Source organism: Cydia strobilella, chromosome 9 (assembly GCF_947568885.1).
Source record: "Cydia strobilella chromosome 9, ilCydStro3.1, whole genome shotgun sequence".
Taxonomy (NCBI): domain Eukaryota; kingdom Metazoa; phylum Arthropoda; class Insecta; order Lepidoptera; family Tortricidae; genus Cydia; species Cydia strobilella.
In genome coordinates, this window is record NC_086049.1 from 3,032,459 (window position 1) to 3,047,092 (window position 14,634).

At 34.9% G+C, this 14,634-nt stretch overlaps 1 protein-coding gene across 2 annotated transcripts in view; it reads right to left on the reverse strand.

The window, feature by feature from the left end:
- The window catches only part of LOC134744081 (heme peroxidase 2), a 76,839-nt gene that overhangs the window by 18,297 nt on the left and 43,908 nt on the right, over positions 1-14,634 (reverse strand). For both annotated transcript variants that reach the window (XM_063677749.1, XM_063677750.1), the window contains 2 exons: positions 13,957-14,123; positions 303-372 (listed from right to left, as the gene is read on the reverse strand). In XM_063677749.1, coding sequence (XP_063533819.1) covers positions 303-372; positions 13,957-14,123 — 237 coding nt within the window. The remainder of the gene's footprint in view (positions 1-302; positions 373-13,956; positions 14,124-14,634) is intronic.

Below are 14,634 nucleotides of genomic sequence, written 5' to 3' on the forward strand. Positions count from 1 at the left end.
CTTCGATCGATAAAATTAATAAGTAAGTATATTACATATATCGTGACCATTTTATTCTAATCAAATTTGTATGGCCACTTTGTATCTAACATTAGGCCAGCTTACTCCACGCACACCCCGTTATGGAGTACTATAGACATATTACAGATTTATAGTAGAGGTACCTAATTAATATAAATCAGGACATATTGTCGGCTTGGGTTCAACTATCGAATATTGGGATAAAAAAATCGATTTTAGACGAACAGGTACTAAAACACTAAAAGCTTGTAATAAAACGAATAAAACTGTAAAACACTTACCAAAACCACAAGAGTCGATGTTTCTGGTCGGCGCAGATCGCACGTATTCACAGTGACCCCCATTGCAGTCCTTTGAACAAAAGATAAATATTAGTAACCTGATAGTAATATCAAAGATAGATAGTTATAGATGGATACAGTCTAAGGAAAAAACGTGCCTCGAAAATCACGAAAATTTGATTCTCGATCAGATGGCGCCACTACCTTTGGCCTACTCTCGTATAGAGGGCGTTGACGGTTTTGATTGTTATTTAACAATTTTGACGCATATCAGTGAAAGAACATGGGTCAAAATCATAAAAATAATTAATGCAAATGAAAAAAATCATTTATCCGAGTTATATCTATCTTTGTCCATATTTAAATACATTTTATCGTATTTTTATAAATCTTCATTTTTAGTTTTAAAGTGTGTCGATAGATTGCAGTGAATTTACTGTGGTTACAAAATTTACTATGACAGTACCGCTCTATCTTATTATATCCTCTTTGGTAATATTTAAATAATTGTTTTCCATTAGTTAACTTAAATTTTGTAAGTAGTTTAACTAGTTTTAGTTAAAATTTTATTAGAGTTAATATTTAAGTATATTTTTGGTTTACAAAATACAATCGTTTTACCTAGAAAAAAGAAGCTTGCAAATTTGCAAGCAAGGCCTGACGTAATAAATTGTTACGTCTTCTGAAATTATAATCTGAATATGCAAAATTAGACCGCCATTTGCCTTTGATTTGAGATGTGTTAAACAGAGATGTAATCTGTAAACTATTTTAATTGATTCCATTTATTTATAAAATATATTCCAGTTGTTGACTTAGAATTAGAATTAGAATTGTTTATTGCACTCATATTAGTATACAGTTCTTAAAACTATTTAATACAGTTCTACATGAACCCTGTAAGGGTATAGCAATATACTTAACACTAACTTATGACATAACATGCATCATAGGCATAAGCCAATTCCTAAAGACTAGTGTATAATTTATAATGGTCACTCTTGTAACCTTTTTTCAAACTTTTATCGGTGCCGGTAACGTTATTAGTCCATATTATCGTTAAAAAAATCATTTAATGTGTAGTATGCTTTTTTTACTAGGTAAGTTTTTAATGCATTTTTAAAGTTACTATAATTATTTATTTCTTTTATTTCGTTTGGGATTTTATTATATATTTTTATGGCCATGCCAAAGGGGCCTTTATGGATCATCTGCAAAGTAGAGTTTGGTGTGGCTAGTCTAGTTTTAGGTCGTAGGTTGGCCGATCGCGAGTATTGGGGAAAGAGGTTTTCATTATTCTTTACGAATAGACACACTTCCAGTATGTACATGGAGATTAAGGTCAGGATTCTTAACTTTATGAAGTGAGGTTTGCAGCTTTCCAGTTGATGAATGTTCACAAGGATCCTAACGCAGTGTTTTTGTAATAAAAAAAGATTGTTCACACTTGGACTATTACCCCACAGTATAATTCCATATTGTAACCAAGAGTGAGCATAGGCGTAGTATGCATTTGTGGCTATTTTTATGTCAGTACATTTTTTTAGGTGATATAGTGCGTAAATGAAGCTACTTAATTTGCTACTTATTTTATTTATGTGATCTTTCCAGTTAAGGGCTGAGTCTATGTTAACACCCAAGAATACCGTTGAACTTATTGATTCTATTTTATTATTGTTGTAAGAGTAATTAATGTTTAATGTTCGCTTTTGGAAAGGTTTAAATTGTATAATTTTAGTTTTTTCGTAATTAACTTGTAAGTTGTGGTCGCTGAGCCAGGTTACAACTTCTTTTAGGGTAGAGTTTAGATCACTGTTCAAGTTTTGTTCGTTTTCGCACGATATAACAAAAGAAATATCGTCAGCAAACAAGGTACATGGGCTATTTATTATTTTGGGCAAATCATTTATGTAGATAAGGCACTTTACGTGCATCTGTGAATTTGGAAAAAGTTTATGCTAAATATCAATGTAGCTATGTCATTCAGCTAATTAGGTACACGGTACATACTGAGCATCAGGACACATTAGAGATTAGCTGGACATTGATTTAAACTTTCACGATTTTTAACTCATTATTAACAACTTAAATAAAACTAATACTTACTTAGGTTTTAAAACTTATTTTACGCGATTAAATCCCGTCGTTGTGAATAATATTAAGCTAGATATTTATACACGGTGGCTAAAAAATAAGTGCATTCCCGTTGCCAGGAAGGTTTTGGGATTATACTGAAAAGCTAAGTTGTTCGGTATAATCCCAAAACCTCCCTGGCAACGGGAATGCACTTATTTCTTAGCCACCCTGTATAATTTGATAACATGAGTATTTAATTTATGCAATCATCTTCTTCTGGATCACTGTCGCAGAAATTTAGGGTACACATTGTTCCCAATAACCCAGGTAGCAAAATGACGTCAGCGACGTCATGATGACGTAATAATGCCGTCTTTATGACGTCGCTGACGTCATTTTACGTCATTTTGCTACCTGGGAACAATGCGTATGTCTCTTAACATAGGCAAACAAAATTACATAATTACATTATTTTCCTCCGCACAAATGTATAATTTGACAGTGATTGAGATAGGCATTTTCAATAACTTAAATAATGGCCCTCGAACAATGGACAAGTACCTAAGTACTTGAAGATATTCGACCATTGTGACTCTCACATCCGGAAACAGAATTCCGATTTATACACAGATTACTTCCGATAGACTGTTTTATTTACATTACATTTTTATACACTTGCCTTGCCTTACCTTTCGTATGCTTAGAAGCAGATCTGCTCCATATATTTAATTTAATTTTAATTTTATGTGTTTGTGTACGTCTTAATTTAATTTAATCATATATTATTATGTAATTAGTTTTAAATGTTTTAACCTCATATCATATGGAAATATTTTCTGGATTAAATAATTCATTCATTCATATTCTCATATATATTCAACTTAAACATGAAGTTGTCATGATTGCTATTTATATAGCAAATTTTTGACGGGAGCATACGAAAGGTTAGCCCTCTTGTAAGTTCTTAAGCATGGCACATTTCTTCTTTATTAGTTCTCATGCCACATCACTTAGATGCACTGTCTAAGTTACAAAGTTTATGCACTGTCTATTCTTTAATTTTTACACAATGTGCTTACGAATGTCAAAAATACTAGGTACAACACCGATTCTAATCTACACCTCTTAACCGAGAAGATACCGGCGCAAGAAAATCGGCGGGAATTGTTTTTCCAAAACAAAAATTTACACCACATGAGGCCTGGCATACTATACCGCACAATACATAGCATACCGTGTGAGATTTAGCTCTAGTAACTCTATTTTTCTCGTTTTTGTAATTTCCACAAAAATACGTCGTAATCGTTGACGCAACTGAAACCCGCCCGCGGTCGCGTTGTGTTAGTAAATTAATGGGGAATCCTACTAAAAGGTCCACTTTAGCTTTAGCTACCTTAATAACATGCAGAGTTATGTATTGCAAATAAATACACCTACCGTTGAATTTAAAGCTGTTATCAAACGTTTTCATGCCAAATATCGGGGCGGTCTTAAAGTGTTAAAGAAATAGCGTCACGTCAGTACCTACCCAAGAATAATAATAATTTAATATTATAGGACAATTTTACACAGATCAACCTAATCCCACAATAAGCTCAGTAAGGCTTGTGTTAAATTGTAGGTACTAGACGACGATATATATGTATAATATAAAGTTATATATAAATACTTATATACATAGAAAACATGCATAGCTCAGGAATAAATATTTGTGATAAACACATAAATACATTGCCCTTACCAGGATTCGTACCCGGGACCTTCTGCTTCGTAAGCAGGGTCACTACCGACTAGGCTAAATAGGAGGCCGTTAAAGAATGTCAATAAATGCGCTTCAATGAACGAAGACGGGAGTCAACTTACATGCTCCATCTAGTACGTAAGGTTAGCGATCTATGAATTTCCATAACCGTTTTAAAAAGGTTATATAACACATTTGCGTTTATATCAGCTGGTGCGTGCGCGATGTTAACTAATTAGGGGAAATAGACTCTTTGTTATAGCAATTTATTGATTGATTATCTGATTATTCAAGAAGTAAAAAGTTATAATGTTTAGCCTAGATTACGGTCTAATATATTGTTGTATGTCCTCACAGGACGTCATGGACTGACTTTCAGAATTGATGTAACACCTTAATTATAAAATGTATGTACATGACTTTACAATCAATAAATGAAATGAAATAAATAGCGTTGTTATTGTTTGATCGATTAGGTAGGTAAGTATTAAGTAACTGATCGGTAGATCAATGTCATCAAAATTAATTTCTTCTCTGAAATTGGTAAGAAGCGGTATTCAATCTGTCACTGTAATGAAGCCAAGGACGTAATTTTTCTGTCAAAAGCATGAAATGCTGATAAGTTTAGTACTTAGTACTACTACTAGTAGTAGATAGGTACCTATATATATCATGTAATAGTGAGGCAAGTGACATTCTAAAATAATTCTCCATAAATGTATAGGAAGTATCTGCATCGGCACTTACCATCAGGTGAGATTGCGGTCAAATGCTTGCCTTTTTGTAATAAAAAAAAAGTATCGGATAGAACCTAATATTTTATACATTCCTCAGGAACAAATAAACACTGTGTTAAACTCAACAATAAGTCGGAACTTATTAATTTTAATGTCAAGCCAACGGCTAAACAAAACTAATTGGCTTATTAAACTCATTTCGACGTATAAATTACTAACCTAATGCAATTAAGGAGAAGCCTATTATTTCATCGGATGGGTGACCTTTATTGTCATTGCTCGCATACACATTAGGGATGCAAATGCAAAGCATAAAGTTTGAATTACTCTATAATTATGTAAAATAAAAAATCTGACACAAACTGTACACTTAAATCTTACACTGTACACTTAAGGCTTTAATCTATAACCCAAGGCTCTCCAAACGTTTTGATCCCAAGGTCATAGATGACATTTTGGGGCCAAAACTTGGCTTTTACTTAATGAGGGCTAACGCGTATGAATTCGCCGCTAGGGGCGCTAGTGTAGATGGTGGTCTTTTCCATAGTTCGAAATGTCAAATGTCACTTGTCACTTCAATGACTGACAGCTGTTCTTTAGTCTTTTGGACCACCATCAACAGAGGCGCCAACTGGTGAGCAAAAAAACGATAGCCCTCATTGCAGTAGCTACAGTTAGCTTTAGGTGCAGTAGGTTCAGCCAGCAGTTTTTGAAAAATCGTAGCGCTATTTTAGATTACAACTTCAATTCATCGATTCGAAACCTGATTTTGGCGCTGATTCCTTGACTTTCGCTTGATAGAAAAAAAAATACGATCATGGGTCTAAAACGCACCTTAAAAATATAGTTGGTCAAATTGGCAGTAAATAAGAACAAAAAAAAGTATACTCATCCTTTTCTTTTGGGTGCTAGTACTACCACGTAGTAGTAGTGTAAGACAAAGATAGTATGATTGTCTCTGTCTATGTTTCAAATGAGACAGTCCTATGTAACAATTATTGCACAAAAGCTAAAAAACTAAAAATACGAAAATTGTTTCTAAAATGCGCAATTTTAGTTTTGATTGAACCCATCCCATAATTTTTCTCGATCACGCGCAGCCATCTCACTCACGTACGCTCAGTGAGAGTGAGAAGACCCTGAACCCACGGGGCCTTAAGAAATCTCTAATTTCATAATTGCAACTAAACGCTTTCACTGCAACTTAACATCATTTCTTGACCTTTATAGGCCTCTATTAGGCCTTGGACAATGACACTAGATACGGAACTAAGTAGGTATCTAAATACTTCCTGTCGCGCTTTCACTTAAAAACCCTCCATGTGACCTCGCGAACAATTTCGCAAATTATTTTTAATTTTAAACTTCCTTCTGGCGGAATGATTTGACGACTATCGGAGCTAATACCTACCTAACTACGGAGTTATTCAATTCAAGAATTTTGTCGAATCTTCTCTAATCAGTAGGTACGATTGATATAACTGAATATGAATAACTAATATGATATACCTAACCATTTTCCGAATTTTTAGCAGAACTAAAATATTTGCTTATTAAATCCGTTTCTATTCATATCCGTGTATAAAAAGAAACCAGAAGGATTTTAGCGGTTTCGACTATATTTCGAAAATAAAACATTCTATAAAATCCTCCGAATATGGCTTAATTACTTTTCAAAGAAAGAAAGAAAGAAAGAAAAGACATTCATTGTAAAAACCTTCTACAAACAGCGCCACTTCAGTTACAAAAAAGAACTTACTTAGTAAACACTTAAAGTTAGGCTAGCTTTTCGAGATATTGATATTGATTTTTTGATCAGGATCAGGACTTAAGGGATTTTTATGACGCTGAGAGAAATTTGTATTTCTTACGGCTTAGATATCAAAGGTAGTCTAACTATAACCAGCTGTCATCCCTAATTGGCTTCTAAATAAGATTAAACCACGACGATGAGCGATGACGGCATTAAGAGCCAACAGGAGCTGAGCGAATTCTCAATTTTGAGATTTCAAACTGATTATCTCCGTCGCGCTGACGGGGGCGGCGCCGCCATATCCCCGTGTGTGGTGCACGCACACAGACGCGCACGTCATTTGCGCTCACGGACCTTATGCCTGCAAGTCGCGTCGCGGTCGCGGCCCGCTATATAGGCATATCATAGGCTATAGCTAGTTCTTACAAACTTTTTCTGTTAGCTTAGCTCGCTACCACCACTGAGCGTTTACTTATTTCCTGTTATAGTGATTTAACTTCTTGATTTTAGGTAGCTGAATTCAATATCCTTCTACAACCTGCAATCCAAATAACATTTTGACTTTTACAGGAGAGTAAAAAACAATCATTTCTTTTCTCGTTTCCGTGCGGAAAGTATCAACTTTCGACACGCTGTGCTATTAGTACCTACATTGTGCAACGAGGGGGGTAAGTGAGATTCTGTAAAGGAGGAGTTTACAATATTCTTACCCCCGGAGTTACACACAATGGTTTTCGTTACACTTGTAATGAAAAACTAAATTTTCAGGGAAATAATTATAAAATACGGTGACATTTCAAATATTCGTCCGCCATATTGTCATTTCTTGACAGGTTAGGCATCTAAGGCACAGACCTTCGGCATTCAGCCACGATTGAAAATTTTGTGTAAAAATATTTTAAACGGCTATTAAATTAATCCAATTAAATATTATAAACAAAAATACTAAATTATAATTGTCAGTATTTTAGAAGTAAAACTCCCTTACACACCCTTCTACTTTAAACAAAGTATTTTACTTATAACTTACTTGGTTCGTACTTCGTATGAATTAGTGACATATCTAATTAAAAAAAGAAAGCTATAACTCCCGCGGGAACAATATAGGCCTTTTGTTTTCCCTTCAGTACACCTGCATGAAATAAGATCTTTTCGAGCAAGTGTGATGAAAAACAAATTTGTCGCTCTCCGGCTTCGTTGATTAGAAAAAAAGAAAGCCTCAGGTTAGATAAAATTATCATAACAAAGAAACATGTGACATGAGATATTTCTTACGTTGATGTAATTATACAGTTTTATTAATGGTCCGTTTTTTATTTATGAGTCAGATTTTGATTAAAATAGGTATGTTTGAAGAGCTCCTAATCCTGGTCGGAATGAATAAGAAACCCCAATTTGGGACAATAGTCTAGTCTACAAAACGTTCAAGGTGGTTAAAAATATAGTGTAAGCTGTTCGCATTAAAAAACCGCAAATCGATGTACAGGTTAGCCGTTTGGTACACGTATACTAGAGGTCAAAACAAAATCGACCCGCAGTTCCTAAAAAAAAAATCCCTTAGGAGGGGAGTGCTGAAACTTTTTTTGGATAAAAAATCTTTTTTTTTTGTATAAAAAAACTTTTTTTTTTAAACCTATCGTATTCTTCTCTTATCTATCATACGAAAGGGCTTTTTGAAGCGATTCTGAAAATATATCACATCATTACATTTTAGCCATTTTTCTTAAATTGAAACAAAAAGAATTTTCAAAACATACCAAGTTTGGGCTCCTCCAGATACGATATGGCTGATTTTTTTTGTACAATATACCAAAAATGATACGTGATTTCCTCATATCTAACCCAAAAAAAGGAATTTTAAAAATAATTTTATTTAGTTTTTTTTTTTAAATTCAAAGTGACACAGTTAGGTTTAAAGATCTTTATTTTCTCATAAGAATACATAATATTCACTTACACGAGAATTAATTGTTTTTTCACGCAAAATACATTTTATCGGTGAGCGCACACTTAACCTATAACAAATAACTTAATACTGTAGGTATTAACATATATGACTTAAACTAAAAGTATACAAATTAAACTAAATTAAACAAAAAACACTTTTTTTTGTTTTTTTTTGTCGGGTATATCAATAACTTAGAAACAGAACAATTAGCAATGGAATGCGAGCGTAGTTGCTACGGCCCGGACCGGCCGTTCTACTTCAATACCTATTTTACGAGACTTATGGAACTGTACTGCAGATACGGTACATATTAATCATACAAGGATACGTAATATCCATATATCCAACGGGAAATACCTCTTTAACCCTTTAACTTGACCCCAAACTTGGTATGTTTTGAAAATTCTATTTGTTTTAATTTACAAAAAAAAATGGCTAAAATGTAATGATTTGGTATACTTTTAGAATCGCCTCAAAAAGCCCTTTCGTATGATACCACACACGATAGGTTTTTGAAAAAAAAAAATGTTTTTTTCCATACAAAAAAAAATGTTGTAGCACACCCTTCCTAAGGGATTTTTTTAGGAACTGCGGGTCAAAAATTTTGTTTTGACCTCAGTATGCGTGTGCCAAACGGCTAACTTGTACATCCATTTGCGGTTTTTCTTTGAAATTGGGCTTGTACGGCTGCCACTAATAGAGATACTAACTCTTAAAAATACGTATGATACCTCATTAGATTCGGAATGATGTCTAGAAAAATGTATTCGAAGCATTCCCACATAAAAAAAGTTCAAAAGCTATTAACAAAAAACGCAAACGTACCATTACGCAAAAAACAGCAAAAAATCACGTTTGTTGTTTGGGGAGCCCCACTTAAATATTTATTTTATTCTTGAAATAAAACTATGAAAACGGATTATATCGCGTATATTGAATTTATAATACATCCCGACGTTTCGAACTCTTTACAGCGTTCGTGGTCAACGGGTGACTGAGGAGGATTTTATTCTGTTTTTAGTATTTCTTGTTATAGCGGCAACAGAAATACATCATCTGTAAAAATTGCAACTGTCTAGCTATCACGGTTCATGAGATACAGCCTGGTGACAGACTGACAGATAGATTGACAGACAGTCAGACAGACAGGCAGATATTATTTTAAAGGTATTAAATATTCTTTTAAAAATTAGAAAAAAATATGGTGCATTTAAAACATATCATGGAATATACTACGGTTATAAGTTGATAGTATGTAAAGTTATTTTTTCAACAAGTTAGGCAATTATTAAGTAACCACATTTTTCTCGAACTTTCGTCTTTGTTGTAAATAAAAAAAAAAAGAAAATAATTGGCGTAAAAAGTATTTCGCCTCGTGGAGCCCTTTTCATATACATACTTAATAAGATCACGTCATAAACGATTTAATAAAAGTAATACTTTATTTAAAATAAATTTTAGAATAATAGTGAAAATTGTAAAATATAAAACAATATTTTAACCAAAGCATTACTAATTCTTTTTACAATCAAATGTATGAATACGTACTTAGAACTGATACTTTTCTAAATAACGAATAAATGGACTAAATTGTGTAATTAATTTTTAGTGCAAATCACCATAATTTGCTTCTAAAGAGCAAATCAGTGACCAAAAATTATATATGATTTTAATGTTTCGTTCATATATTCAGATTTGTGTATGAAAATGTGAAACTATTATTTCTAAAATAAATTATTCGTCCCTAATTTACACAATAATTATACCAAATTTGATCTCATAGCAACAGATATGTAGAAATAGAGGCAAACTGGACCGCAGAAGCCGACTTTTCCCCTCCCTTTTTCGCGGGTTACCAGGACTTAATCTCGTAGCTAGTGCGTCAGCTCAGCTTTGTATGAACCAAGGAATAATAAATAGTGTTAAACGATATCCCCTGAGGCCAAAGTGCATACTCACTTTACTTACTTCGCCTACTAAGAGGCAAATCGCGACTTTGAAAAGGTTTATCGATCTTATCACATCACTAGATTATCGACATTTAATGTCGACTATTGCCCATCACTTTTCTGTCTGTATACGTATTTAGAAACTTGACCCCGCCCCTAAAATTAGTGCGATAAGAACAACTGCAGCTTAGGCGAAAAATCCTGCGTAAAAATCTCAAAAATCGAGGTTTTGTACTCGACTGTTTCCTCCTCCAAAACTTAACCAATCGTAACCAAATTTGGAAATCTAAATGATTATGAAATTGTCTGTGTCGGACTGTTTTGATTTTTTGGCTAATTGATACCAGTTTTGAATACCACGCCTCTCATTGCGGCATAGTCAGTGAGGCCATTTTTGGCCATGTTTGAAGGGCTCTAGCGCCTTAAAAAACAAAAATATCAAAAAAAGCAAAACACACCGACACAGATATTGACAATATTAATCTGTGTTGAAAAAATCATTGCTCTAGCTTCAAAAACCACGGAGGAAACAGTCGAGTACGTTTGTATGGAGAAATGACCACTCCTGTTGGCTCTTAAGACGTAGACGTAACAAGCACATCATCAGTCCGGTCAAGTTCAAGATTGAAAAACTAAGTGCGTGCATAAGTGGGCGGTGCATTAGCTGGCCGATTACGCTGCGAGTTGCGAGTGTTGCGACAGCGTCCATTCCTCTTTACAGAAACATCCTCCGGCCTTCGAGCAAGATGTAATGAGTATGAACAGTATCTCAACTTATCACGCATAGATTAACCGAATCTTTATGAATTATGACGCTTAGGTGTAAAATGTTAGCGCTCAGTGCGCACAACATGACACGATATGGTGGCGCTCGCTTTATACTAAAGCGAGGTGTCTATATAGGTAAAACGCTGAATAAGGAAATGTCATACGCGATACAAGCTGCTGATTATAACTGAAGATAAATCATCCATCACCTCCTGGTGAATGGTTTAGTTTATCCAAAGCGATACCTAAAGGTCATCAGTCTGACCATAATTTGCTTGCTGAAAAGTGAAGCAGATGAAATTGTGTTACTAACCTACACGACAGAATATATAATAGTACTAGGTACAAAAGATTCACTCCCGAACAAAACGCGTCGACTACGCGCAAGGCGGCGCAAGCGCGTGCAGGCGTCCGTTCCATAGCGGTGTGCGGCATTTACTATGGCAAAACCTCAAAATTGAGGCGGCCGCAGGTACTGGTAGCGACGTGATGTAATCGCGGTGTGAGACACGCCTGCCTACACCTAAAAAATGTTTTTCTACTAGTTGACTGCAATGTTTGAATTAAGATTTCGTATAATAAACTGTAATTCTTGTAATTGGGTACTTTTCATGCATGGGCTCCCAGCTCAACTATAATATTCATTTCGAAACGGTTTAGTCAAGTATAATTAATTTAACCAATCACGTGGCGCTGCGGTGCAGTGGAAAAAACACCAACGCGCGACTATTTCATAAGTAATACCTATTCATATATGTATTATGCACGCGTTGATGTCTTTTGTACTACTGAGATACTTACCTAATTTTCCTTAATTATTTAGGTTTTATAGTAGAAAAAATATATTTTAGATTACTCGTAGAAAAAGTATTGTATACAATAATGATATAATTCTCGTACCTTTCTCGTACCTTTATTAAACACGATACTCGGCTAAAAAGCTCTCTATTATATCACGATTGTATAAAATACTATTTTTGTGGTAGCTGTACCAGTTTCCTGCGTACCGAAGATTGCATCGTGAATTATGCTTATAAAACACTTATAAAACTTATCCTTCTTTTATTTGTGTTTGAAGTCAAGCTTTTTATGAATATAAAATACTGGTCCCAGTTAAGGTAACCGTATCAACCTCGGTGCAACCAAGATGTGCTGTGGAACAGCTTTGTGGGCTAAACGACTCGGCTTTACTTGGCTCTAATTACGATTACCGTCATTACGTGGATTTTTGCTAGAATCCACTGTTTGGATTTTTTAATGCTTCTTAGAGGTATAATTTAGATTATTTTCTAATTTCACAAAGTTATGGCAGAGAGTTTATTTGTTAAATTACGTCTCTCGTACTTCAGAGCTCTCTAGACGTACCTAATTTATGGATGCCTCCAAATGATTTTAGGTATTGATACAGACTTGACTTTGACTTTGAAAACTTCTGATGTACATCTCCCTAACCATTGCGTTAAGACTAAATTCATAATAGTATTTACGAGTATTGCAACATGATAATATATGCAAAATATCTTGCCGACGAAGGTATTTTTCTTAACACCACAGAAATGCATATAATCTTTTAATCGTTTAATATATATATATGATGTAATCTTAGACTTTACTGAACAATGTAGCATGTTTTATTGTAATTTATGCCTGCATGAAGTCAATATTATCAATCAATGGATGCGGTTAACAACACGTTACGCAATTAGTTATGCAATTTACCTGCACATATAAGACATGAGGGCCACACCTTTGTTAAAGGCCAGGTCACACCGGATGCGTATGCAGTACGCACGTATCCGGCTCTCAGGTACGTCGCTTTGTCTTGCGTATTTAACTATTTACTCGTAACGAGTGCGGCACGCGACGACGCAAGGGATATATTGCTAGTGTTCATAGGAGCTCAAGTCTTTTGTCCTAACTTGAAGAACTCTATTCGCTTTTACGAGACTCGCTAAAAAACTGCCGAGTCTTGAGTCCCGAGTCGAATCATTTATTGAGTCTTTATTAAGTACAACTCAAAAGGCCTCGAGCTTCCAAATAAAGACTCAGTCAATAATTTTGTAGGTTATTAATTTCTTCAATTTACGACGAGCTTTCAAATGAAATGAAATTGTTACTTAGTAGTTTTGCCTTTCTTATAAGATTATGTAAGTGATATGTTAATGTAATATGTGTAAGTAGACTTAAAACAGTTGTCTATAAATAACTACAACCGGTATGGAGTACGTAACTAATTTGAATGATAAAATAAATAATTGATCATTCGCGGAATCTTTACAGAAACGCATCGCAAAACCGGCTGTTAAGGTGAGTTAGGTGATATATGATCAAAACAATTGGTCATGTTCATGTCATGTTTGAAGATAAATCATATCGAGTCGAGCGAGCTAAATATTATACCTATAAGTACCTATAGTAATCTTTCGTGTTTTGGCTAATGAGGAAAACATTATTGTTATTGCAAATAAATAAGTTTCATCGTTGGTTATTTAAGAAATTAAGTGTTAGAATTTTATCGACAATAATAAACTATTAAATGTAGGATTAGATAAAGTTTACTAAAAAAAATAAAGTTAGCCAAACTAGTCAGTTTTAGCAGGCTTTAGATTTACCACTGTCATGTCATGGCATATGTTGGTTGATTGATAACTACTGATAGCCTTCTAATGAATGTATAGGTACCTTGTTCCCGTTGACGGTGGCGATGAGATCGTCCATCAGCAGCTGGCCCCAGGCGGCCAGCATGCTGGTCACGTAGTCATGGTCGGCGGGCTGCGTCAGCTGGGCTGCAGCGCGCACCGCCAGCGCCGGCTCTGGTAGCCGCGGCGGCTCCATTGGTTTGGAGACATCTGGGGAAACAAAAAAGAGTGTTAAGTAACTGTTGCATAATTCTACGTATTTATGATATAAAAAATCATAAGCACAACGAAACTCGACGCAGCGTATACGCAGTGATGTGGCTTATAGATATGTTGTTGTCAAGCGATTGGTTGCGTAAACTGTTTGTCAAGGTCTTTTAGTGTCCGACCGAAGTTTCGGCTCAGGTTACGGCATAAAAATCATGTTTCGGCCGAAGGTTCGATTTCGGTCAACATAATGCCTAAATTTTCGGTAATATCCGATCCGACCGAAGTTTCGGTTTCGACATAAAAACCAAGTTTGAGCCGAAAGTTCAGTTTCGACCGAAACTAGAGCAAAACCGAACCTTCGGTTTCGATTTCGGCAAAAAATCAGGTTTCGGCCTTATTTCGGCCGGACAATCACGTCTTTTGAGCAGCGGCGTGGCCGATCTTTAACATGATTTTCTCCCAGAGGTTTCCATCAACGGCTTGTTAATAAACTACTTTTAAAGAGCTCTTA